The sequence below is a fragment of the Lithobates pipiens genome, unplaced genomic scaffold, assembly GCF_037356315.1.
Source record: "Lithobates pipiens isolate NorthernLeopardFrog02 unplaced genomic scaffold, aLitPip1_a1.2 Scaffold_23, whole genome shotgun sequence".
NCBI lineage: Eukaryota > Metazoa > Chordata > Amphibia > Anura > Ranidae > Lithobates > Lithobates pipiens.
Window position 1 is genome coordinate 47,652,518 of NW_027507785.1, and position 27,501 is coordinate 47,680,018.

The 27,501-nt window shown below is 48.7% G+C and overlaps 2 protein-coding genes across 7 annotated transcripts in view; both read right to left on the reverse strand.

Annotated features, from left to right (window-relative positions):
* RNF123 (ring finger protein 123) overlaps positions 1-27,501 on the reverse strand; it is a gene marked incomplete at its 5' end in the record, with an annotated part of 258,140 nt that overhangs the window by 73,852 nt on the left and 156,787 nt on the right.
* LOC143927463 (RNA-binding protein 5-like) lies at positions 1,855-27,031 on the reverse strand. Of its 6 annotated transcripts, none has more exons than XM_077451548.1 (25): positions 26,902-27,031; positions 18,418-18,484; positions 17,391-17,556; positions 16,393-16,563; positions 16,188-16,257; positions 15,633-15,706; positions 10,690-10,773; positions 10,478-10,586; positions 10,218-10,283; positions 8,427-8,587; positions 8,233-8,330; positions 7,695-7,782; positions 6,736-6,801; positions 6,597-6,657; positions 6,111-6,190; positions 5,524-5,620; positions 5,272-5,363; positions 5,010-5,183; positions 4,529-4,675; positions 4,359-4,436; positions 4,093-4,275; positions 3,768-3,842; positions 3,144-3,241; positions 2,926-3,055; positions 1,855-2,286 (listed from the first exon to the last, which is right to left on the reverse strand). In XM_077451548.1, the coding sequence occupies exons 1-25, from the start codon at positions 27,029-27,031 to the stop codon at positions 2,158-2,160; spliced, it is 2,694 nt and encodes an 897-aa protein (XP_077307674.1). In that variant the 3' UTR covers positions 1,855-2,157. The 6 variants fall into 6 exon arrangements, with proteins under 6 accessions (XP_077307674.1, XP_077307673.1, XP_077307676.1 ...); XM_077451547.1 differs by having other exon boundaries at positions 8,427-8,605; XM_077451550.1 differs by having other exon boundaries at positions 10,526-10,586; positions 26,902-27,030.

Genomic DNA, 27,501 nt, shown 5'->3' on the forward strand with positions numbered 1-27,501 from the left:
CACATTTCTTGGGTCAAGGAGAAAAAGGACTGGACTGTTGCTCAGTGGTCCAAAGTCCTCTTTTGGGATGAAAGCTTATGCATTTAATTTGGAAAACAAGATCCCAGAGTCTGGAGGAGGAGTGGAGAGGCACAGAAGCCAAAGTTGCAGGAGATGTGAAGTTTCCAAAGTGATGATTTGGGGAGCCGTGTCATCTGGACTTGATAAAAAAAAAAAAAAAAAAAAAAAAAAAAAAACACAGCAAAGTCAGCGCAGCCCTCTAAGCAGGAAATTCTAGAGCACTTCATGCTTCCCTCTGCTGACCAGCTTTATGGAGATGCCGATTTCATTTTCCAGCAGGACTTGGTACCTGCCCACACTGCCAAAACTACCAATACCTGGTCACATGCTCATGGTATCACTAGGGGTGCAATGGATCAAAAAAAAAAAATCATGGATCGGATCATTCCTCGGATCAGTCACCGATTGGATCATTTTTTGGATCAGCAAATAATTGAATTTGCAAAAACCTGTGAAAATTCCACCACCATATAGTCCCCACTGTAATATCCACAATCTGCCCCACTGTAATATTGGCAGAGCACGGCTGGGTATATGGCAGAGCACGGCTGGGTATATGGCAGAGCACGGCTGGGTATATGGCAGAGCACGGCTGGGTATATGGCAGTGCACGGCTGGGTATATGGCAGAGCACGGCTGGGTATATGGCAGAGCACGGCTGGGTATATGGCAGAGCACGGCTGGGTATATGGCAGAGCACGGCTGGGTATATGGCAGAGCACGGCTGGGTATATGGCAGAGCACGGCTGGGTATATGGCAGAGCACGGCTGGGTATATGGCAGAGCACGGCTGGGTATATGGCAGAGCACGGCTGGGTATATGGCAGAGCACGGCTGGGTATATGGCAGAGCATCAGATCTCTCCCCCTCCACTGTACAGATCAGTACAGAGGGGAGAGAGGAACCGGCGTCACGACATGACGTTTGTTTACAAGTGATCGGAGCAATCACATTGTAAATGGCCTGGGTGTAGAAAGATGGGTGCCGCTTCGGAGCTAGGCCGAAGCCGCAGCCTTTCCTAAGGCCGTGACCGTGGAGCTCAGCGTGTGCCGATCCGAGCAGGGTGACCCATTCGGATCATGGATCGGTGAGGATCCGTTGCACCCCTACGTATCACTGTGCTTGACTGGCCAGCAAACTCCCCTAAACCCCATAGAGCAGTGGTCATCAACCCTATCCTCAGGGCCCACCAACAGGCCAGGTTTGCAGGATAACTGAAATACATCACAGGTGATATCATTTGTTGCTTAGTGATTGCAGTATTCTAGTCTGCATCTGACCTAGGCAATACCTGGCCTGTTAGTGAGCCCTGAGGACAGGGTTTATGGCCACTGCCATAGAGAATCTGTGGGGTATTGTTAAGAGGAAGATGAGAGACGCCAGACCCCAACAATGCAGACGAACTGAAGGCCGCTATCAAAGCAACCTGGGCTTCCATAACACCTCAGTGCCACAGGCTGATCTCCCCCATGCCACGCCGCATTGATGCACAAAATCATCCAAAAGAAGCCCCGACCAAGTAGAGATACTGAATTTGGGGTTTTCACTGGCTGTTAAAGCCATAATTCAATCTGGGGTTTTCACCAAAATTAAAAGAAATGCTTGAAATATATCACTGTGTGTAAAATCTATAACACATTAGGAGTTTAATTTCTTGAATTGAATTACAAAAAATGAACTTTGATACTATGAATTTTGGAGATGTAAATGTAGCGGTTGCCTGGGCCACACTTTGTCTTTGGGGTGCAGATCAGTTATGTGCGTCTTGGACATCAGAAGAAACTCAGCACACGCTTATTTTGCTTGTAAATTTATTTTATTGGAAAAAAAAATAATGTACAAAGTTTATGAGCTAGAAAGGACTGACAATCCCTCTGCTATGGAGGGGTAAATAACATCTCACATCCCTTCACACATTTCCTGCACAACATAGAAACTTAAACACAAAAATATATTTACACTGTACAATTTTAGTTTACATATTTACACGGATCGCTCCTCTTCCTGCCAGGCAGAGCCCAGCAACCTTTACAATGAATGAGGAAGAACATTGACTACTGCCCCCCAGGGGGTAAACTCATACACTGCACCAATGGCTCAGTCCATCTCTGTAAACCGTGCAAACATGGCTTTCCTGACGGCATCCTTGTAAGAATCCGATGCCGCGTTGGATCCATAGGCACTTCCTTTTGCACCGAGACCGGCACCCTTCGCCCGCACCTGAGCCTGCAAGGAAAAAAATGGCATGGTTAGCGCCAGAAAACAAGATATTCACATGTACCTGTGCTTACCTTCCAACTTCTGTGTTCTGCTATAAAGAACTAAGAAATGGATCCGGTTACTTCCCATTGGAGAGTGATGGGTGCTCTGGGATGAGCTGCTCAGGTACATTTTGTTTGCTGGCATGTAATGGGGAGGAGTTATGAGTAGACCCCCGTTCACACTGGTATCAGTGCGATTTGCACTGCCGATTTCACTGTGGCTTGCGACTTCATTTAATAGAAGTCAATGCACGTTGCAGTAAAAGTACTGTAGGAAGCCTTTTCTGAATCGCAGCTATTTGAACAGTTCAATTGCCAGCAGTGAGGTGCGACTTGTCATGCAATTTTGAACTGTCAAATCACACCGGTGTAAAGGGGAGCTCTAAGGAGCCAGCTTGATCTTCACTCATGGCAGAACAGAACAAAGCAGAGAGGGGGGGGGGGGGGGGGGGGGCAAAGGAAAAGTTTGGAAATTCACCCTTGTAGCTGCTGACTTAAAAAAAAAAAAATTTTTTGCGGGACTCCCACTTTAAGGGAACCAGTTATTTACTTTCCTGCATGAAAAAGACAAGGGTTCTCTTTGTTAAACATGGCGGTCTCTCACCTGAATGGGGGCGGTAATTCCCTGACTCTTCCGGCCCAGGCCTGAGCCCTCCTTCCAGCCCATGGCTTGGAGCATTTTGTTTCCAATGTTACTGTGGTCAATGCCATCCTTGGTTGGCTGCTCGTAGTTCCTGCGGTATGGGGGAAAAACCATTTAGATCTGCGCACAATGCTACATACAATAACCGCACACAAACCTATCACGGCATGGATACTTACACAGCTGCGTTATCATACATCTTCCTGCGTTTAGGCTCCGGGGGTTCGGGAATGCCGTACTTTTCCCGCCGCTCTGCCGCCCGGTCTCTGTATTTTGCCTGCACAGAAAGAAAATTGCAATCATGGCAAGGTTCCTACAACTGGTCTTCTGGTACAGGGGAAAATGTATATCCAATGAGGCTTTATGAAATCAAAAGTTAAAGTGGCACTACGCTAAATCCGAGCACCAAATACTACTACTAATATTTAAAAAGGAAACTCCCCAATCCATCCATTCTTTACTGAGAAATCAATCCGACTCTCCCCCACATAGAATTTCTGATCACGGCCATCTTGAGTAGGGGGCAGATTAATGTAACATTTACGTCCTGAAAAACATCCCCTTAGCTCAAGTATGCTGGCAGGAGGGTGTGCTTAGCTGAGAAAAAACCCTCTTCAAGATTCCTGGGATGTATGACATTTGCCTAGGCCAGAAACCAGGAAGTAACAGATGAAAAATAGTCAATGTTGATTGAGAGAGTGAAGTTCCACGTTAAAATTTGATCCACAGAAAACAATGGAGCACCAGCAGGCAGAACCCGTCATTGTATTTACAGAACAGGAAAGGCAAGATGAGACTGTTACCTCTCTTTCCCGTTGCTCCAGTGCATCCAAATCCTGTTCTGAAAGTCTGGCTCTCCGGTGGACATCCAGGTTTTGCTGTAACACACAAAGCAGGCACATCATTTATTAAAGCACCTGGAATAAGTTCTGTCAGCCCACGCCCCCTGGAATGGGAACGATCTGGGTCGGCCCACACAACACCCCCCTCCCGGAGTGGGAACAATCCGGGTCTGCCCACACGTGGAATGGGAACAATCGGGGTCAGCCCACACCCCCCCCCCCCCCGGAACAGAAACTATCTGAGTCCATATCCCCTGAATTCTGCCCAAGGGAGGCAGTTTCTCACCTTGTGTAGGTCCGACAGCTGCTGGTGCCTGGTAAGAGCATCTTTATTAGGGAATTGCCGCCGGCACAGTAAACAGGCCAATTTTTTCCAATCTGTTAATTTATCCTCATCGATTAGTGCCAGAGGCCGCTCATACTCCTCTTCATTGTCGCTGTCACCGCTGTAAGCTGCAACCAGGGCCCTCTGCACACAGGAGGAGAAGTTTTGGTTAAGACCATCCAGGGCCAGAGAACAGATATAGAAGACTAGCATTGCTGCGGTCTCACCTTAGGTGGCTTCTCTTCCTCCGCGACAACCATCATCATTATTTCTGGAAGGAACTGCCTCTCCAGTAAGGCTCCTTGCTGTAGATAAAAAATAAAAAAGGGGAGGAGAAATTAGTTTCCATGTATGAACAGCAAAAACCTTAAAGTGGCAAATATTGCCGCAGTCGTACCTTCTTCTCAAACAAAGCGAACCCGGCGTCAGCGGCTGCAGACTCTTTGCGGTCCTCGTCTCGGGAGTTCAGAGGCTGGAAGCTGTTCTTAAAGTTCTCCTTTTGTTTGTTCAAGCTCTTAGCCCATCGCTCCATGTCTTTAGCGATCTGAGGTGGTGTAAAAAAAATAAATAAATAAATAATTGATAGATCACCGTGCCAAGAGATCATGTTTCCGTAGCATGTAGGTCGGCATTAGCAGTGCGCCAAAATGTAAATTCCCATGACTAAACACCAAAAAATCTGGATGCACTTGGCCAAAAATCAAAACTGACAGGGACGCGTTTCTGCACGGAGGCCCCCCCCCCAAGGGGCGCCATTGTACACCAAGGTCAAAGGGATGCAATTTAGCAATTTTTTTATTTAAATCGGCAAAAACCTGATAACTATTTTCAGTGGCCAATATATTGGTGCATCCCTAGTTTACATCGCCTCTCTGTACCTGCTGGGCTGTCTTGCTCTTTGGTTTCTCCTTCTTCTCTTTGCCCTCTTTGGTGCCGGATGTGGAAGCGCCGTTGGGCCCGGCTCCACCGGCGGCGGAGTCTGCGGCTGGCAGATAAGTTTGCTTCTCCCCGTCCCAGTACAGGAATTGCTGCGTCACGGAATTGTAGTAATACTGCAGGCAGACAGAAGAATGAAGTACCCTCCATGCATCCACCATTAATACACAGCTCAGCCAACATACCCACAACCACCCGGCTTACCTGAGAATTGGGGTCATAGTAGAGACTAGTCTGAGGGTCGTAGTAGTAGCCGGATGATTCGTCGTACTGGTAAGTGGAGGTGTCAGGAACAGCTGTGAATAACATATTTATGAAACTGACTGAGTGACTAATTTGGAAAGACAGTCCGCATTGCCTTACAACCAGACTTATGTTTTCACTGAGGCCATATGGACAAATCACAGCAATAAAATCTGTTCATATAGCAAGATGAACCCACCAAGTAACACTTACCATATTTGACGCCTGGAATGATGGGATTAGGAATACCACCGTCTGGTGTGTTGGCACTGGGTGCGGCACTGATTGTTGCACTGGTGCTAGCTTGTGTCTGGGGGAAAGAACAAGGTGTAAGACAGCAATAGTGCGTGCGTGCCGCCTCTTCTACCTTATAAATTTTTGTCTTTATGTAAATCCCCAATAACTAAGATAGACAAAGAATATACTAGAGGATGCAGAGCCTGCAACGGCCTGAACAAATCACCTTTACATACCTCAGTTGCAGCAGCCTACAATCCAATAATGGGGTTATGAGTCCTATACACATCTCAGTGGGCTCCCTATAATGGATGAGGAGTCCTATACACATCTCAGTGTGCTCCTTATAATAGGGTAAGGAGTCCTATACAGTTCTCAGTTTGCTCCCTACAATAATGGGGTGACGAGTCCCATACAATTAGTGTGCTGTGAGGAATCCACACAGTTCTTGGTGTGCTGCCTATATTAACGGGGTGATAAATCCGTAGACCTCTGTGTGCTTCCAATAATGACCCAACATGTTAAGCCTGATTTTCACACCAAGAGTGATCCCAATTACTCACCGGAGATCTCGGGTGCTGGTAGAGTTGGGGGCTCTGACATACGACAGCTGCACTGGTGGTAGTGGTTGTGGGGGCACCCTCTGGGGAAAAAAAAAAAAAAAAAAAACGGCATATTATGAAAAGGGGATTAGATCAGGTTGAATCTATGAGATCTGGCGGATGCAACACTGGGAAAGAAATCAGGTGGAAAATTTGACATGTTCCCAAACTTAGCCTAACTGCTTGCAGATTATATATAATTTGTCCATTGCAGTCCCACTATAAGCTGCTGGTCGCTGCCATTACTAGTATAAAATTTATAAATATATTTAAAATTTTCCATAAAAAGATCCCTTAGTTTGTAGACGTTATATTTTTTGCGCAAACCAATCAATATACGCTTATTGTGGAAAACCTTTCCGGGGCTGAAGTGCTTAAGGAAAGAACTCAACTAAATGGACGGATCTCTTGTACACGATGACCCAGCGAGAAGTACTTCCTGCTCACCTGTGGTTGCTGCACCTTGTTCTGCTCCTCCGGCCTGAGACTGGTAATATTGTTGATAATCCTAATAAAGAGACATTTACATATTTTATCACTGGAAGAGAAGGCATGGAACAAAAAAAACAATAAGATTACCACTCACTTGTCCATACTGAGAGTAGCCTTCTTGTCCATAGCCAGGCTCCCCCCCTTCCCCACTTTGCTGAGGCTGAAACAAGAAAACATTTCATATGATTCAGAGGGAAAACAAAATCTAAAAACATCTGGTAGACTTCGTACTCCGTGTGCAGAAACCCCTAAAATACCAGTGAAAAAAATAAAAAAAATAAAATAACTAATGGAGTATCAGTGCAGCATCAGTGTTAAAGTGATTGTAAATCTATACAACCACTTACCTACAGGCAAGCCTATATTAAGGCTTAGCTGTAGGTGCTGGAAAGATCTCTTAAACCTGCGCGATTTAGGAGGCATTTACAATATACGCCGTCATCGGCACATGCGCACTTTAGAAAGGGCACGATTGACGTCAGCTCCCACGCGTGACTTCAGCCAATCACAGAGCCAGAGTCCGCAGCCCTGGAAGGAAGAGGGGTGAAGATGGATGCAGCCAGCGGGGACAGCAGTGACATCGCAAGCTTTATGGTCAGGTTAAGTCACACATAATGGGCTGCATAGTAGCCCATTATGCTTTACCTTTGCAGGGAAATAAAACCCATTAGGGTTTACTTCCTATTTTAAGTACACTAAATGCACTTTAGTTCAGCACTCCTCTGACCTGCCTACTGCGGCCTATAATCTGCAGTCATCTGACATCACAGAACTGGTCAAGGCTCTGACAATGTCAGGATAAGCCCAGATGCCTGACCAGCAGCTGGCTCAGTCTTTCAGAGCACCACTTCCCCTCCACAGCCCAGTGCTCCAGTGAGTGCTGGAGGGGCAGGGCAGAGAGCAGGTGACTGACAGCCACCTCTGAGCGGATATGAGAACTGAGCGATCAGGGGGGTCTTTAATCGCTCGTTTGATTCCCACATTTCACTTTTAATAGATTTGATGTCCCATCACATAATCCTTGTTCCTTTTATTCAGTACACAGAACCTCACCTGAGTGGATGACCACTGAGCGGCGGCAATGGCTGTGCTCGCTACAGAGAACGCGCTGACCCGGTTACCATCTGGTAGAACAAGATCCCTGTAATTAAAAAAAGAAGTTGACAATGAGTAACCTAATTTGTGATTTAAGAATCAGCACCAAAACTACTTAGAAATCACAACCAAACATGACTGACTTAAAGCGGTAGTAAACCTGGGGGAGCAAGGCAATGTTATAATGTGCTAGTATGCATCGCCCCGGCGTCCTTCCGGGTTTGTGGTCCTTTGAATGGCTGAGCCGCAATGACGTCACTCCCATGCATGGGGGCACAGGGCTTTAAAGTAATGGCACTAGTATGCCGTTCCTTCAGAGCGCATTGTTTTTCGGTGATGTCATCAGCGGCTTCACAAGTAAAGATTTCCTAAGTGGAGCACGTTTAGGAGATATTTACAGTACATAAAGATAAGTTTTACTATAGACTTACCTGTAGGTAAAACAAAATGCATTTACTACCACTTTAAGCAATATTGGATCGGTTAGAGCACTTACTTTCTGGCACTTTTAGCAAAATCCACACCGATTGTCTTCCCATCGATTTTGAGAGGTGGCTGAAGAGTCTGGAGAATCTGCAGCAGCTGCGAGGCTTCCTATGGGGACGGAAGGCAGAGGGGAGGGGCAGGTGAGAAACGTGCAGGAGGAGAAAACATTCCTGTACTTTTATAACACGAGGAGCTATCGCTTACCAATGCGGACGGCAGCTGCACGAAGGCAAATCCTCGGTTCTGTTGGGTTTGCTTATCTTTGATCAGCCTTATGTTGCTTACTGCCAGAGATACGTAAGGAGCCAGCGCAGCCAGAATGGACTCCATAGCGGTGTGTGGCCCAATGTTTCGGAGGATTATGGCTGAGGATACATAGCCACCTAATAAGGTTACACCCAGCTGTCTATAAAGGAGTCTCCTCCACAGATAAAAGATCCACCACCAGCACCCCCGCCCCCCCTAAGAACATCACACAGTTAGATCACAATGACCCAAACACCCCCCACTCATGCCAAATGGCCCACAAGCTCTAAAGCTGGCCATACATTATACAATTTCCTTTAGATATACCTTCAGCTATGTAGTGCAAGAGCCTGCCTTGATTGCATACAAAACTGAAAGTGTTTGGGTTTGACCCTTTATGTTTTTGGTAAATCTAAAAAAGGAAAATATCGTACAAGAAAATTGTACAATGTATAGTCAGCTTTACTCAACTCACTACACGCATTTAGAACGCTTCATGCTCCGTTCATATTTGGCGTTTTAAGCCCTGCACACACGGGCCCAATGCCAGCCGAAATCCGCCGGCTTCTGTTGGATGAGCATGTGGGGGAAAAAACACTCCCAGTGTTCTGGCAGGCTGCGATTCTGCCTGCGATTTCAATGTGTACTGCGGTTGCAAAACGTGTGCATTTCCACGTTAAATTTATTTTTTTCCCCCCAATAAAAATCCATTGAAGGTACAAAACATGGAAGAACGAGAACTTTTTGAAATTGATGTCAAGACAGCTGGAACGTGGCTACCAAGCATGTAAAAAACAGCCAACAGTATAGAAATGGCATGTTAAACTTGTATTGGGTGCCATTTATTTTCAACAGCACCTAAAACGTGGGTGCCGTTTCACCGCATTGAAAAACCGCAACATGCGAAGCTTGTCGTCCCAAAAAGGAGCAGAAGCTTCTTTTGAGGCGACAAGTTGCACGTTTTGCAGCCTGCCACAATTTATGCACAGCAAAACCATTTTAGGTGCCACTGAAAAAGAAATGGCACCCAAAGTAGGCCTTTTACTATTGTCAAGACGCCAGATGTGAACGGAGCATCAAATGCAGCAAAGCGAGTCTGCTACAATCACTCCCCGAATCCAAACACCAGAACACACATGCCTGCCAACACAAGGCCCAGGGAATTTGTCATGTGGGCTCTCGCACTCCCCGCTGTCACATGTACATACAGAAGCTGTGTTACAAGGGCCAGTTTTGCTCTCAGCGTCTCCAGGAATTAACAGAGCCCTGCATGCACTCATGGCGGGGGCAGGTCTCCAGAATCTGACAGACTCCCCTACACAGGCAGGTACTAGACCCCAGCCAGGTAGGATAGAGATGCGAGAAAGCGGCTGCACACCCCTGCACCATGTACCCAGCACACCTCCTGAATGCAATGCACTCCTGAACCCTGCACAAAGCGCACCCCTAAACCCTGCATTCTGTACATTATGCACTCCTGAAGTCTGCATGTAGTGCACCCCAGATCTGCAGTTGCACTGTGCATAGCACAACCTTAAACCCTGCACGAAATGCGCTCCTGAACCCTGCACTGTGTACATTATGCACTCCTGAATTCTGCATGCAGTGCACCCCAGATGCAACTGGCTCTTTGAGGGTAACCATACTGCTGATGCAGCCCGTGATAAAGTTGAATTTGACACCCCTGCCCTTGTAAACTTGAGCCTTTGACAGTCCAACACAGAGGAACGAAGCTTTAGAAACACTTACTGTCGCTGTAGTAATCTGCTGATGGCGGAGCATCAGAAGCACCAGCTGGGGCCTCCACATCGGATTCTGAAGGGGCAGAGAATAAAGCATGAGCCCTAAAAATCACATCCAAAGACAAGCCTGGGATTTTTTTTTTTTGCAGTTCTTCGTTTAGTGTATGAAGTATACGTGACACAAGACAGGACACATGATATATAGAAAAAAATTCAAGGGCCAATCCTGTTCCATAAAAGAGGCTACAATGAACCAAGTACTGTTACCTTCACAGACCCCCTGAACACGGAACCCGGCAGTCTCTGAACACTCACCGGTCTTGGCTGCCCCACAGCGGAAGCATTTTAGTCTTCGGCGGAAGTTGTACAGGCCACACTACAAAACCAGAGAGCTTTACACTTAATATGGACCATTCTGCAGCATCCTAGTATCCCCCCACCCCCATACATCACCCCTTAAACCCACAAATACCACTCACCTTGTAGCACAGCCAGTCCTCAAACTTGGGGCGGGGGTTACTGTAATGCATGGCGATGGTCTTGCCTTGGATCACCAACTTTTTCTGCAAGAACATAAACAAGGGGAAAGTTATTCCCGGAATCCCGGCAGGCGGACGTTTACACCCTGGCGGAGGGGAGTCAGCTCCCCGACATTAATGTGGACAGCAATGTGGGGAAGGACCGCCCACTGCCAGCTACATGCATTGCCCGGCCAGCCCGAAGGGGGTCAAGGCCACCGACCGAAGACACAAAAGAAGTGGGGAGGTGGTATAGACAAGAGCAATGGGGGGGCTCCAGAGAGATGAGAGTTAACATTGTAGCAGTTTATTTTCCAGTCAGTGTAGCTTCAATGTAACAAAGTCTCTGTAAACATACTGGAAATCGAGTAATCAGAAATAAGTTCCCACCCACCCCCCCCATAAAAAAAGTCTAATAACTTCACACAGCCAGATCGCAATTCACCCACCCACCTCTAGATGGTCGAAACTAAGAACATGGGCTTTAAAAATTGTATAATAATCCCAATGGCCACTGAAATCCAGAATGTGCTTAAGTCTTCCCTCACACGAGGGGGTGGGTGGGGGGGTGTTATATCACAGGTTCTGGGTAAGGCAGTGATGGCGAACCTTGGCACCCCAGATGTTTTGGAACTACATTTCCCATGATGCTCATGCACACTGCAGTGTAGTTTATCATTAGAAACGTAGTTCCAAAACATCTGGAGTGCCAAGGTTCGCCATCACTGGGGTAAGGAGTATCAGAAACCCGGAGTCTGGAATGTGCAGATAGGCCACACAACGGGATATATTTTAGAACTACAGACTCCGCCAATCTACAAATTAGAAGTTTTACAGGAATCCATCTTTGTGACTATTGCTGAGGCTTCCATCCAGCACAGAACCCTGCAGAGAGTGCAAGCTTCTGGACAAACAAGTCCCTGCACATGAGGTGTGCTCCGCCCCGATGAGTTGCGGCTTGGCACAGCAGCCTTCAGAGCTAGACAGGAGCCTCAGATGCCCTGACCTGGGATGAAAGAAGGACTGGGCCATATCAATGTTGAAAAAAAAAAAACAAAAAAAAAAAAAAAAACCCCACACAACTGAGTGTCTTGAGTTATTTAACGTTTACACCCCCCCACCGCCCCCATCTATACACTGGTACCCCTCCTCCTGAATATACAGGCTGTGCTACCCATGTGGAGTTGCAGAGAACATGTGTCTGTGGAGATTCTCAGCAGTAAGCCCAGGAGAGGGAGGGGGCCTGCATATGCCAGGCCTCTGTGTACATTAGAGAAATGGGGAAGAGGGGGGGATGGGACACAGCCAACACGCTATACATGTGAGAAGAGCTTGTGACTTTCCCTGAGATTTCACCATGAACAGCTACTACAACGTTTCAACCAATCAGAATGAGTCTTATTTCGAACAGATTACATTTTTTTTTTCCTACAATTGGGGAATATTGATGGAAAAAACATCCCAAGGACTCGTGCACACAGGACTTTTTTCAGCCGTTGTTAGGGGCGTCTGCCAGTTTCTTTTTTTTTTTTTACTGCCTCTGATCTCTCCTCCATGTTAGCCCATTTGTCCAAGCACACAAACTTTCAGAGGACTTAAGGCATAAATGTTTAGGTGCAGCAAAGGGAGCAGAGGCTGTAAAAATGCAGCTTATCGCTGTAACAAGATTTTAGCTGCTTTTGGCATTTTTACAGTCAAAGAGCTTCTGGACGCAAAGGCGGTTTTTTATTTTTTTAGGGAGCGTTACCCTCAAAAACGTGGTTAAAAACGCTTTCTGTAATACTTTTTTCCTGACAGCAGCGCCAGCGTTTTTAAGATCATTCTGTGTGCATGGGCCCTTTAATGGGCCATAAAGAGTTCATTATAAACCTCCATCAAATCATTCTCTGCAGCTATTACCTTTTGTACCACCAACCCCTCCCTTTAGAATGCAAGCTCTACGAGCCGGGCCCTCCTGTACCTTTTGTATTGAACTGTACTATAATTGTGTTGTACGCCCCCCCCCCCCCCCCATACATTGTAAAGCGATGCGTAAACGGTTGGCGCTATATAAATCGTGTATAATAATAAACGCTTCTCCTCGACAGTTCAGGGGTGCTCTGGTTTGACCTCCCAGTATAAACAAAATCTGCAACTAACCTCAGGAAGGAGAGCAGTGAAGAGTTGTGACCCGGGATCTTCAGTAAGCAGTATTCCTTGCCCACTAAGGGGCGCTCAAATTTAACCAAGCTCCACCCACTTCAAAGCAGCTCCGCCTCTGACCATTTGTGTGTTGTGTAAATCATAATTTGTCTGCTCTGGATGGTAAACATTGATGCAATACCCCCAACAAAAATTGGTGTAGCAGCAGATTGCCAATGTGATGCAAGGTGGCCCAAGGTTGAAAAACCTCATAGGACTTAAATGTGTTACAAAAAGGGGTTTAACCCACCATAAAATTCCTCAGCAGTGGTATTTAGGGGAAGCAACTACAACAGAAACCACTGCATTACATACTGCAGATCTCTTAGTCCTACAAGTACAGCACTACACCATCTCCAACTTTGAAGAATGTTGGAGGGAATCTAAAATGTGGGGGCTGTCCATTTTTCTTGACCTTGACTCCTTCTAGGAGTTCTATTTGGCAATAGCCATATTAGTGTTATATGAATAATATAAAAAAAAAAAAAAAAAAAAAAAAAAAAGAGGCAGCCCCAACCCCCTGCAGCCTTAATGCCAATGATGCTTATATATTGTTTACTGCACATCATAACCTGGATATATGAAGTTTCTAATATAGACCCAATGGGCTAGTTGGGCTTGATCGTTATTTACCCCATGGAGTGTCCATGTGTTTCTTTTGTTATGTCTTCTATATCAGTATTTACAATATACTTTTGCGGACATTGCACTGATCTCAGTGCCTTGTGTCCTTTTTCTTGTAACTTTGCTATAAGCAAATCTTAAGGGTGTCAGCGATTGCCACTTCATAGAGAGCAATGGAGGGTCTGATCTGGTCAGCCTGAAAAACTGGGTGGACCCAAATCAGTCCGTGGGAAAAGGGACTAAAGAAACCTAAATATGTGGCGTTGCTCTGGAACGGCATCATCAGAATTTTGGGGCACCTTCCCGATTTACTGGGAGGAACATAAAAAAAAAAAAAAAAAACTCAAGTCCTGACCTCAATCCCTCTGAAATGCTGTGACAAGGTATGAATGCAATTCAGGAAAGGCAATGCATGAATGGGTTTGGACGATATACCTCCCAACTACCACAGAGGGCCAATCAGCAACTACAGAAAAATTGGTAATATGAATTGCTACTATATAAAAAGGCTCCAATATCCAAAACCTTTATCGGAAGTGATGTTGCCTCTCTTCCAACCATATTCTCTGGCAGGTGCCATTCCTACCACCTCCTCCCCTCTGGCTGGTGCCGTTGTCTTGTAAAATAGTGTCCTCCATCAGATGGTGTCCCCTGCGTACTGCGCATGCGCAGTACACAGGAACACAGATTCCGAAAATTGCCGAGGATGAACAGCGCCTGCGCCGTGAGTCAAGGTTCTATCCCCACTATCCAAGTGGACATAGAGTTAGAATAAAAAAGAGCCGAGCGGAGCGAGGCCGAGCCCGAAGCGTGGCGAGCGAAGCTCGCCCGCGAGGGGCCCCCTAAAATTCTTAACCCTATGTCCGCTTGGATAGTGGGGCTACCTCCTCCACTCACGGCGCAGGCGCCGTTCAGCTTCGGAGTTTTTCCGAAGCTTCGTCCGAAGCGGACAGCATTTGATAGGCGGACTCTATTAGGCAGAACACCGTCTCTGCCTTCCCCTCCAACCAGCTGTCATCTCTAGTGGGTGCCATTTCCACCGCTTCCTCCCCCTCCAGCCGGCTGTCATCTCTGGCGGGTGCCACCCCAGCCTCCTCCTCCCATGTCTTTCAATGACCGTCCCAACCCCCCCCCCCCCCCACCACAGCTTTTTCAATCCAGACTTTCCCACCCTACAATCCCTATTCCACCCCACCCTCACTTACCCCTCTACTACCCCCATCCCAACCCTGCAGTCACCCAACAACCCTGCAAACCACCCCTCTACCTACTCTTCCTAGGCAATAGGTATAAATAATTGGCATTGTACTTAAAAAAATAAAATAAAATCTCAGTACTCGTTGCAAAAAATAAATAAAAAAGGGACATCGGTGCATCGCTTTTTCTTACAGCGGGGGTCCTCAAACTACGGCCCTCCAGTTGTTCAGGAAGTACAATTCCCATCATGCCTAGTCATGTCTGTGAATGACAGAGGTCTACAATGCCTCATGGGATGTGTAGCTCCGCAACAGCTGGAGGGCCGTTGTTTGGAGACCCCTGTCTTACAGCATTAGTTGGGCCGCATTATAGAAGATGTTCATGTAGAAATGCAGAAACTTCTTAGGAGTTCACAAACTCTCTCATGATTATACATATCGTGCTGAAGATTATTAGTGTAGGCTCCAGACACCGGGGTGACGGAACCACATTTATCAAAGTGTCTGAGAAAGTAAATTTGGTTCATGGGCCCAATCAATACTCCCCCCCCCCCCTCCCCAACAGCAATTTAATACAAAATCTGATTGGCTGGCTCTTCAGACACTTTGAGAAGTGAGGCTCTTGTGTCTACAAGTGGAAGGGCAATTTATTAAACACATGAACCTCCCACTACAGAAGTCACAGAGATGGATAGGGCCACTGTAGGGGGGGGGGGGGGGAGCAGATACCTGTAATGTACACAGAGTGTGACCCCCCTTTTTTTCGACAAGATCCCATGGAACCTGTGAGCCTCTCCCTTCACCCCCTCCCCCCCGTCCTCGTCCTGCTTTTGCGATCTCGGTTACAGACATATGTCATGTGCCATTTCTCAGCAGTATTCTAGGCTTGGCGAGTGAAGCAACCTGATTGGCTTCCATCCAGCTGGTAGCATCTTGCAAGTGATAAAACTCCACGAAGGCGAAACCACGGCTTAAACCTAGAGACAGCATTCAGATATAGACGGGATACTAGTGTTAGTCAGTTCCTTTTTTTTTTTTTTTAAAGAAAACACAGCTCCATCTCTCCATCTGACAAAGCCCATGGATCTAGCACTGGTTTATGGCATGACTTCCATGGCTGCACTCTTCTGGCCTGTCTTAATGTGGGTTGCCATGAAAAGGAACCTCGTACAATGATTTCCCCCCCTCTAACTAGCCTGAGTCTAGGGCCCTGCAGGAGCCCACATGCTGTACACTCACAGGAGGCTGCAATGGTATAAGAAAAAGGTAACATCTCATCTCTACAAAATCCTACTAATACTGACAATGAGCAGCTTAAAACTAAGAGGCTCCTTAACCATGGCAAAACCATGAATAACCTTGATGGTGTATGGGGATGGAGAGGGGGGCTATAACCTCAGAGGGAGAATTTTTCGGAGCGAGTGGGAGGGCACCACATCACGGCGGAAAGAACCTCACCTGTCTTACGCTTCATCAGCCTCACGTCGGCGGGCTGCGGGCCCTCGAAGGTCTCCACCACCTCTCGGATCTGTAAAAACATAAGCAGAGAACCACCTGATGACAAGAGTGTAAAAGACTACGGAGGGAGAACCAATTCCTCTTCCGTGTGGAGAACGTCTCCCTATACATGTCTCCAGGCCGGGGACACTTCCGTCCTACTCACGTCATTCTCAGTGATGTTAATGGGAAGGCCTCTCAGCATGATGGTCTTGCTCTCCTTTTCATCCATGTAATAATCATTGCGATAGTCATGGTCAATGTATTCGCCATCTGAATGGTAGCCGTCTTCAGAGCGGTCACTGTTTCTCCTCTCACGGTCGCGTTCTCTGTCTCGCTGGGAGAGAATACAGACCATTCAGTACTGTTCTGAGGGGGGGGGGGGGGGGGAATGGACCAAAGAACAATAGACCCAAGCGTGAAGGAGAAGGCGGCTCATGCTGTAACACCTCACCAGACTAGGATAGACGTTGTACAGTACGGAACCTCCCCGATACAATAGTGCTGGAATGAGGAGGACCTTATAAAGTAGGGCGGGGGGTCAGCAAGCCATTGATTGCAATCTACCTGGGGGGGTGATAATATGAAAGGGACGGAGGACGCTTCTCAAGGGGAGGGGGGACAAAACAGTTGGGGAGTGACACTTTGTGGGAATAGGGAGACTACAGAGGGGAGATGGGTGATGAAGGGGGGCAAAAAGACGCTGTTTTGGGGACGTATAGGACACCTCTGGTGGTGGGGGGGGTGAACAGGGGCAGAAGACAATACTGTGGGGGTGAGGTTGGGGGGCAGAGGATACACTATGTTATTCATGCAGTCTTTTCACTGGAAGCTTGAGCCCCTCCACGTCATCCAAGTAGATCTCAATCTCTGAAATGTTGCTTATCCCTGTAGGGGGCCCCACAGTTATAACAGTGCTAGAACAAGGATGGACATTACACATTGGGGGACCCCTCTGTCACATACACAGTACAGGATGGACACTATACATTGGGGGACTCCCCCGTCACACACACTACTAGACATACATTTGGGAGCCCCTATCAGTACTAGATGGATAATATACATTGGGGGACCCCGTTACATTACACAGTACAGGGTGGGTATTATGCTGGTGCGCGCTCCCCCCGTCCCCCCCCCTGTCCCTCAGGTGTGGTTACTTACTTCAGGGCTGTCGTAATCTCTGTAATCATCGTATCGATCATCCCGATCATCTCTGTATCGTTTATATTCAATAGATTCTCTACGCCTGTTTCTGGACACTCGCTCGTCACGGTCGTCTCTATCAAAGGCCGAACCGTATCTCCCGCTGCGCTCGCTGCGACTTATTCTGCAAAATAAAATAAAACATTTTCCCTCTAAGGCCTCATGCACACAGAGCTTTAGAAGTGTGCCTGTTAGAGGTGTTTGCGGTGTAATTTTTAAATTTAATTTCCTATATAAAACCCAATACCAGGCGGTTTGCCACCCACTGACGAAGCTTAATTTGCGGCGTAACGCGTACAGGAGTGGTCCCTGTCGATGTCATCACGTTGCAAATTCAAAGGAGGGCGGCAAGCGGACTGTTTACATGTGTAATGCTGGTTTCTACCATTTTATGTGAGCGCTTTCTTGTTTTCCCTTTGAATGAATAATATATACAGTGAGCACTATTACTCGTTTTTTGTCTTTTTATGCCATGGCTTGCTGAGGATGTTTGTTTGCTGGAGTTTTGATTTTTTTTTTTGCCTCCAAACACCCTTCTATTTGTCCTTGCACCCATAGGCGTTTAGGAGGCAAAAAAACTCCCCAAAACATTGCTTGCGCTTACAGGAAAGGAGCAATTTGGCAGAGAAATACTAGTTAGCAACTTTAGTGTTCCTTCATTCCAATGGCCAGAATAAATGAATATTCCAGCCAATGGAATGAATGCCCAAATGCACAACGCGCCAAAATGCAGCTCTGTGTGTGTGTTTTTTTTTTTTTTTTTACATGGATTATTCCTCCCCCGGGGCAAATGCGTCCAGGAGAGGAAATAAAACCCATCCTGTGGTCATGAGGCGGTAAAGGTGAACATTCTGCACTCACAATCCTAAGGATACAAATTCTGTACATTATATGTAACATGATTACATTGAAGAGGATTACGAAATGAAATCAGAAAACTGTTCTAGCAGCAAATCCACCAGACAAAAGCAATGAGCAGACGTACCGCTTATCCGAGCCCATGCTTCTCCTCCAAGGTCGGGGTCCCCGTGTGGCCGGTATGGTGGAAGCTTCTGCACAGAACAAAAACATTCATGGGAGTCATCAGTATTTTAAAAGAATGATCCCTATTCACATAGCACCCTGATTTCTGAGGGTCCATGATACTAAACAAGCAGCACTCCCTATACCCACATTGCACGGCTCTGTGTACGGTCCCTATTCCCGCATCATACAGCTCTCGCTATGGTCCCTGTTCCCGCATCATACGGCTCTCGCTATGGTCCCTATTGCCGCATCATACGGCTCTCGCTATGGTCCCTATTGCCGCATCATACGGCTCTCGCTATGGTCCCTATTGCCGCATCATACGGCTCTCGCTATGGTCCTTATTCCCGTATCATACGGCTCTCGCTATGGTCCCTATTCCCGCATCATACGGCTCTCGCTATGGGCCCTATTCCCGCATCATACGGCTCTGTGTATGGTCCCTATTCCCGTATCATACGGCTCTGTGTATGGTCCCTATTGCCGCATCATACGGCTCTGTGTATGGTCCCTATTGCCGCATCATACGGCTCTGTGTATGGTCCCTATTCCCGCATCATACGGCTCTGTGTATGGTCCCTGTTCCTGTATCATACGGCTCTGTGTATGGTCCCTGTTCCCGTATCATACGGCTCTGTGTATGGTCCCTGCTCCCGTATCATACGGCTCTGTGTATGGTCCCTGTTCCCGTATCATACGGCTCTGTGTATGGTCCCTGTTCCCGTATCATATGGCTCTGTGTATGGTCCCTGTTCCCGTATCATACGGCTCTGTGTATGGTCCCTGTTCCCGTATCATACGGCTCTGTGTATGGTCCCTGTTCCCGTATCATACGGCTCTGTGTATGGTCCCTGTTCCCGTATCATACGGCTCTGTGTATGGTCCCTGTTCCCGTATCATACGGCTCTGTGTATGGTCCCTGTTCCCGTATCATACGGCTCTGTGTATGGTCCCTGTTCCCGTATCATACGGCTCTGTGTATGGTCCCTGTTCCCGTATCATATGGCTCTGTGTATGGTCCCTGTTCCCGTATCATACGGCTCTGTGTATGGTCCCTGTTCCCGTATCATACGGCTCTGTGTATGGTCCCTGTTCCCGTATCATATGGCTCTGTGTATGGTCCCTGTTCCCGTATCATATGGCTCTGTGTATGGTCCCTGTTCCCGTATCATATGGCTCTGTGTATAGTCCCTATTGCAGTATCTTATGGCTGAATGGTCCCTATTCCTGTATCATATGGCTGTGTATGGTCCCTATTCCCGTATCATATGGCTCTGTGTATGGTCCCTATTCCCGTATTATATGGCTGTGTATGGTCCCTATTCCCGTATCATACAACATTCCATATGGACCCTATTAGAGCTACACAATTAATCGTTTAAAAAAAAAAATGGTGATCTAAATCCAACCCCTCTGATGATCTCTATTGCAGAGTTGCGGATTCTTTCATTCAGCTGTCAAAAAAAAAACATCCAGGAAGTCTGCCAAGTTTTTAATTTGAAACATTGTAACCAACTTCCTTCTTAGGCTTCATTCCCACAAGGCGGATCCCCTGCCTCGGAGTCAGACTCCGTCCGCCAGCTCAGCGGGAGATCTCTCCATTGATCTCCTCTGAACCGCAGAATGACAGGTCCCTCTCTGCTCACCGAGGGGCTTGTCGAGTGCCGCTAGTTTCTATGAAGAGATTGGGTGAGATCTGATGAAGATGGACATGCTGTCCGTTTTCACCCAATCCGATAGTGACGGATCGGGACGTAGGGCCATCTGTCCGATTTTGGCGGATCCGGACCGGATGTCACCACTGACATCCGTCGCTCCATAGACCAGCATGGAGGTCCACCGGCAAAACTGACAGCTGCTTTAGATCAAAAGGGAAAAACCTCTGTTTAACCACTTTCAGACCGGACCAATTTGCTGGTCAAAGACCAGACCACTTTTTGCGATTCGGCACTGCGTCGCTTTAACTGACAATTGCGCGGTCGTGCGACGTGGCTCCCAAACAAAATTGACGTCCTTTTTTCCCCACAAATAGAGCTTTCTTTTGGTGGTATTTGATCACCCCTGCGGTTTTTATTTTTTGCGCTATAAACAAAAATAGAGCGACAATTTTGAAAAAAACGCATTATTTTTTACTTTTTGTTATAATAAATATCCCCCAAAAATATATAAAAAAACATTTTTTTCCCTCAATTTAGGCCGATACGTATTCTTCTACATATTTTTGGTAAAAAAAAAAAAAAATCGCAATAAGCGATTATTGATTGGTTTGCCCAAAAGTTATAGCGTTTACAAAATAGGGATAGTTTTATAGCATTTTTATTAATAATTTTTTATTATTTTTTTTTTTTTTACTAGTAATGGCGGCGATCTGCGATTTTTATTGTGACTGCGACATTGTCGGGGACCTATCGGACATTTTTGACACATTTTTGGGACCATTGTCATTTATACAGTAATCAGTGCTATATAAATGCAGTGATTCCTGTGTAAATGACACTGGCAGTGAAAGGGTTAACCAGTGGGTGGCAGTGTAGGGGTTAAGTGTTCCTAGGGGTGTGTTACTAACTGTGGGGGGGTTGGGCTTTCATTTAGTGTACACTGATCTCTGCTCCAATCACATGGAGCAGAGATCAGCGTCACTAGTTGCTAGGCAGAATGAGAAAATGTTGTTTATACAGCATTTCCTCCATTCCGCCGCTCCGTGAGACGATCGCGGGGATGCCCGCGGCGATCGAGTCCGCGGGTCCCGCAACCGGACTCACGGGGGTCCCGACCAGCGCGGGAGCGCGCCGCCGCCGGCGCGCTCCCGATGGCACGGCGGCAACGAATATTGGACGTACATGTACGCCAATATGCCTGCCCGTGCCATGCTGTCGACGTACATCGTCGTGCGCTGGTCGGGAAGTGGTTAAAGAAAAAAAAGAAAAAAAATCCAGGCAGTCTGCCAAGTTTTCAACTTGTAAATGCAGGAATTTTAACCACTTAGGCCCCTTTCACACGTGCGGATGCCGGGAGGGTCCGTATCTAGCCACCCGATTGCTCAGCGGGGATCGCCCCGTTGATGCCGGCAGATGACTAGTCCGTCTCGGCACACTGCAGAGAAGGACCGGTCAGATCTCAGTTTTTCTCTATGGGGGGACCGTCCGTCTGTTTTCATCCGATGACGGATGGGAAAATAGAGTTTTTCCTCCGTCATCAGTTCCGGATCACAGCAGAGTGATGTCATTAGATGTTCATCCGCCGACATCCGCTATCCCATAGGGATACAGGTCAGTTTTTCGTGCGAAAACGGATAGATGAAAAAACGGACAGTCTGCCCGTGTGAAAGGGGCCTAAAAGTCTAAATCTTTTTCTGACACTTAAAGCGGAGGTCCACCCTAAAGTGGAGCTTCCGCTCATTGGAACCCTCCCCCCCCCCCCGGCGCCACAATTGGCACCTTTCAGGGGGGAGGGGGGTGCAGGTACCTGTACAGTACAGGTATCTGCACTCACTTCCGGCATAGCTATCTGCGGAAAAGGGCGTAGATCTACGCCCCTTTCCGAAAGTCCCCCGCTGCCTGCTGGGAAACACACGGGTCCCAGAGGCAGCGGGTCCATCCTTATTGCGCAGCGCGACTTGCGCATGCGCAGTAGGGAACCAGGAAATGAAGCCGAAAGGCTCCACTTCCTGATTCCCATACCCAAGATGGCGGCGGAAGCAGCACCCGAGAGACGATCGAGAGATCGGCTTCGGGTGCCGACATCGCGGGCGCGTTGGGCGGGTAAGTGTCATTATTTTAAAAGTCAGCAGCTGCAGTATTTGTAGCTGCTGGCTTTAAAAAAAAAAAAAAAAGCCGGAACTCCCGGCGGACTCCCGCTTTAAGTAAAAAAAAATTTAAAAAAAAAGATTTTTTGCTAGAAAATTACTTGGAACCCCCAAACACATTTTAGCAGACTCCCTAGGGAATAAAACAGCAATTGCTGCAATATTTTATGTCATACTATTGGCCCAGCGGTCTTTCAAACACTAATTTTTGGGAAAAATTACACTTCAATAAAAAAAAAAAAAAAAAACGAAAACAATAAATGCCACAAGAATGGAGAGAGAATCGTGATCCAAGAAAAAAAAAAAAAAAAAAAAAAAAATGTGATTCTCATTTTGGCCAGAACCGTGCAGCTCTAATCCCTATTCAACACCCCACACAAATTCATACACGGTCCCCAGTCCCGGATTGCATGGGGCTCCCCGTACGATCCCCCAGGCCCGGATTGCATGGCTTTACATGTGGACCGCATTTCTGTATCAAACAGCTCTATATACAGTCCATAATCGTGCACCATATGGCTGTGTAGGGTTCCTGTACCATACAACATTCCATATGGTCCCTATTGAAGGCCCCACACAATGTCAAGATCCCTTCTTAGCAAAAAAAAAAGAAAAAAAAAAAAATTGTGATTCTCATTTTGGCCAGAATCGTGCAGCTCTAGTCCCTATTCAAGACCCCAGTCCCGGATCGCATGGCTCCCCGTACGGTCCCCCAGTCCCGGATCGCATGGCTCCCCGTACGGTCCCCCAGTCCCGGATCGCATGGCTCTACATGTGGTCCCCATTTCAAACAGCTCGATATACAGTCACCAATCGTGCACCATATGGCTCTGTGTGGTTCCTATTCCTGTATCATACAACATTCCATATGGTCCCTATTCAAGACCCCACACAACTTCATAGACGTTTCCTAGTCCCGTATCACATGGTTCCCTGTACGGTCCCTACTGCCGTATTGCAAGGCTCCCTGTACAGTCCCCATTCCCATATCCCATGGGGCCCCCCTGTACGGTCCCCATATCCCATGGGGCCCCCCTGTACGGTCCCCATATCCCATGGGGCCCCCCTGTACGGTCCCCATATCCCATGGGGCCCCCCTGTACGGTCCCCATATCCCATGGGGCCCCCCTGTACGGTCCCCATATCCCATGGGGCCCCCCTGTACGGTCCCCATATCCCATGGGGCCCCCCTGTACGGTCCCCATATCCCATGGGGCCCCCCTGTACGGTCCCCATATCCCATGGGGCCCCCCTGTACAGTCCCCATATCCCATGGGGCCCCCCTGTACAGTCCCCATATCCCATGGGGCCCCCCTGTACAGTCCCCATATCCCATGGGGCCCCCCTGTACAGTCCCCATATCACATGGGGCCCCCTGTACAGTCCCTACTCCTGTATCATATGGCTCTAGATGTGGTTAATATTCCTGCATTAAGCAGCTCTATATACAGTCCCTAATCGTGCACTATATGGTTCTGTATGGTTCCTCTTCCTGTATCATACAGCATTCCATATGGTCCCTATTCAGGACCCCACACAACTTCATACACAGTCCCTAATTCCTCCATCACACAGCTCTATGAAAGTTCCCTATATCACAGCCCATGGCTTTTTACAGTGGTCCCTATTACTGTATCACACGACTCTCTGTACAGTCCATATGGTAGCACACAGGCCTCTGTAGCTCCCTGTACAGTCCCTACGATTGCTCAGAACTCCCTATCACAGATCTTCTGTGTCCTCTCCTTGGTGACACCACAGGGGATTCATCTATTCTCAGGCTCTGCGGTGACACCTCATCCTGTCACTCCCACCTGGGACCGGAGGGAATCTCCACAATGGAGAATCAGCAACACTGACTGATCCCAGCAGGGGGATGGGAGGTTTCCTCCGGCTCTATTCTCCCTCATATATACAGAGACTGAGCTGTGGGGAGGAATGGAGTAGAGTCTCCCCCTCCGGAGGAGAAGAGAACAGATCACATCCGATGACCTGAAGTGCCCCCAGGGATGTGCGTGCATCACAGAGGGGGCCCGGCAGGGACAGGCGGCACTCCGGAATGTGGCTGAGCCCCCCAGCAGCTGCGACACGTGACGTGTCACCGCACATTCCAGCTCAGACAATTCAACGTGGCCAGCAATGACCACACCCCTATTAAACAGCTGGGTGTACAACTTAGGCCACACCCCCACTGTACATTAGGCCACACGGCTATATAAATTGCAGACTACTGTTGCGCACAAGTTAGACCACTACACTGATGTCTGCCATTTAGGCCACACCCTACTCCACCGCTGTGTACAATATAGGCCACGCCCCCATCGCTGCTGTGCAGTGGAGACCACACCCCCATCAAACCTCTGCAGGCAATTTAGACCACGCCCTATTACGCGGCTCTGCGTAATTTAGGCTAAACCCCCATCTCACAAATGTTGAAACTTTGGGCCACGCCCCCCACCACAGCGCTGTGCGCGGCATAGGCCACGCCCCCACCACACAGCTGTGCGCGGCATAGGCCACGCCCCCACCACACAGCTGTGCACAGTATAGGCCACACCCCCAGACAGGCCACCCCCACCACACAGCTGCGCACAGTATAAGCCATGCCCACACCGCACAGCTGCGCACAGTATAGACCACGCCCCCATCACACAGTATAGGCCACACCCCCACTGCTCAGTTTATAAGCAAAACAATTAGACCAGTATGGCAGGGGGACCCCTACGAGATGTATGGATAATTGGGGTCCCCCCTCCCCCATCAAGAAAAGGATGCAGAGGGGAGGAGTACTTCTCTGCAGGGCTGTATATCGGAGCACAGAGGGCTGTGAACCCTATAATGGGGTGTATATAGGATTGGGGTCCCCCTATGTGGGGCAGGGGAGCTGTGACCCCTATAATGGGAAGTATGGAGGATTGGGGTCCCCTGTGGAGGGGGTGCTGTGACCCCCTATAATGGAATGTAAGGATTGGGGTCCCCTGTGGGGGATGTTGTAACCCCTATAATGGGGTGTATGGAGGATTGGGGTCCCCTGTAGTGTGGGAGAGGGGTGCTATGACCCCCTATAATGGGATGCATGGAGGATTGGGGTCCCCTGCAGTGTGGGAGAGGGGTGCTGTGACCCCCTATAATGGGATGCATGGAGGATTGGGGTCCCCTGGAGTGTGGGAGAGGGGTGCTGTGACCCCCTATAATGGGATGTATGGAGGATTGGGGTCTCCCTGTGTGGGGGGAGGTGCTGTGACCCCTATAATGGGATGTATGGAGGGTTGGGAGCCCCAGTGTATGGAGGGATGGGTACTGTGGCCCCTATGAGGTGAAGGATTGGGGTCCCGTGACCCCTATAATAGGGTGCATGGAGGATTGGGGTCCCCTGTAGTGTGGGGGAGAGGTGGTGACTCCTATAATGGGGTGTATGGAGGATTGGGGTCCCTGTAGTGTGGGGGAGAGGTGGTGACTCCTATAATGGGGTGTCTGGAGGATTGGGGCCCCCTGTAGTGTGGGGGAGGGGTGCCGTGACCCCTATAATGGGGTGTATGGAGGATTGGGGCCCCCTGTAGTGTGGGGGAGGGGTGCTGTGACCCCTATAATGGGATGTATGGAGGATTGGGAGCCCCTGTGTATGGGGGAGGGGTGCTGTGACCCCTATAATGGGATGTATGGAGGGTTGGGAGCCCCTGTGTATGGGGGGGATGGGTAGTGTGGCCCCTATAATGGGGTGTATGAAGGATTGGGGTCCCCTGTTGTGGGGGGAAGGGTTTTGTGACCCTTATAAAAGGGTGTATGCAGGATTGGGGTCCCCTGTAGTGTGGGGGAGGGGTGATTTGACCCCTATAATGGGATGTATGGAGGATTGGGGTCCCCTGTTGTGGGGGGGTACTGTGACCCCTATAATTGGGTGTATGGAGGATTGGGGTCCCCTGTTATGGGGGGAGGGGTACTGTGACCCCTATAATTGGGTGTATGGAGGATTGGGATCTCCTGTAGTGTGGGGGGGGGGTGCTGACTCCTATAATGGGATGTATGGAGGATTGGGGTCCCCTGTAGTGTGGGGGAGGGGTGATGTGACCCCCTATAAAGGGATGTATGGAGGATTGGCATCACCTGTAGTGTGGGGGAGGGGTGCTGTGACCCCTATAGTGGGGTGTATGAGGGATTGGGGTCCCCTGCAGTGTGGGGATGGGTGCTGTGACTCCTATAATGGAATGTATGGAGGATTGGGGTCCCCTGTAGTGTGGGGGGGGGCGGTGTGACCCCTATAATGGGATGTATGGAGGATTGGGGTGCCCTGTAGTGTGGGGGGCGGTGTGACCCCTATAATGGGATGTATGGAGGATTGGGGTCCCCTGTAGTGTGAGGGGGGGTGCTGTGACCCCTATAATGGAAAGTGAGGATTGGGGTCCCCTGTAGTGTGGGGGGCAGTGTGACCCCTATAATGGAATGTGAGTATTGGGGTCCCCCGTGTGGGGGGAGGGGGGGTGTTCTGCTCCTCTATAATACAGCCCTATGGAGGATTGGAGATTATATCGCACACAGAGGTTGTAGCGGAGCTCACCCATTATAGCTCCGTAGTAGTTCAGGGCCTCGGGCCTGTGTCGTTGTACGCCGGACGGATCGATCTCCCGGTCGGACACTCACCGTGTGGTCGCCGAGGCGGCGCCGCTCTTCTCTCGTCAATGGTCTTACACGAAATGGCCGTCGGTCCGCCCTTCTCCTTCCCACAATACACCGCGGGCCGCCCTGGAACGTTCCACACCGCTCTGCGCATGTGCCGAGCCCGCCACACAGCCGACAGCCAATAGGAGAGAAATGCTCGGCGTGGAGGATGCCGGGAGATGTAGTGCTGCAGGAATCTGCGGCAAGCCCCTCCCCTTGGCGCAAGTCCGCACTTCGCTTTCCCACACACCACCGCGTGCCGCACTGGAGCCAAAAACACCGCTCTGCGCATGTGCCAGCCGCGCCTCTCTCAAGGCGGCCTATAGGAGAGCGGGGGCTTGGCGCGAAGGATGCCGGGAGATGTAGTGCGAGAAGCGCTGCGCACATCCCTTCCCCCCTCGATGTTGTTTACCAACGTTATGGAATGAGCAATAAAGATCCAAATAGCATCGTTCTGTGTTTACATTAACACTGGAGTCATCCTCATCCCCTCCTCCACACCAGAGAGACCCCTGTACTGTCATCCTCATCCCCTCCTTCACACCAGAGTGACCCCTGTACTGTCATCCCTATCCCCTCCCC

Coding starts and splice junctions, on each gene's coding strand:
- LOC143927463 (XM_077451547.1), bottom strand. CDS start 27,031: ATGCGCAGAGCGGTGTGGAACGTTCCAGGGCGGCCCGCGGTGTATTGT. Junction 5,184..5,271: donor ACTATGACCCCAATTCTCAG/GTAAGCCGGGTG, acceptor GTCTGCCTGCAG/TATTACTACAATTCCGTGAC. Junction 3,242..3,767: donor TGGAGCAACGGGAAAGAGAG/GTAACAGTCTCA, acceptor CTTTCTGTGCAG/GCAAAATACAGAGACCGGGC.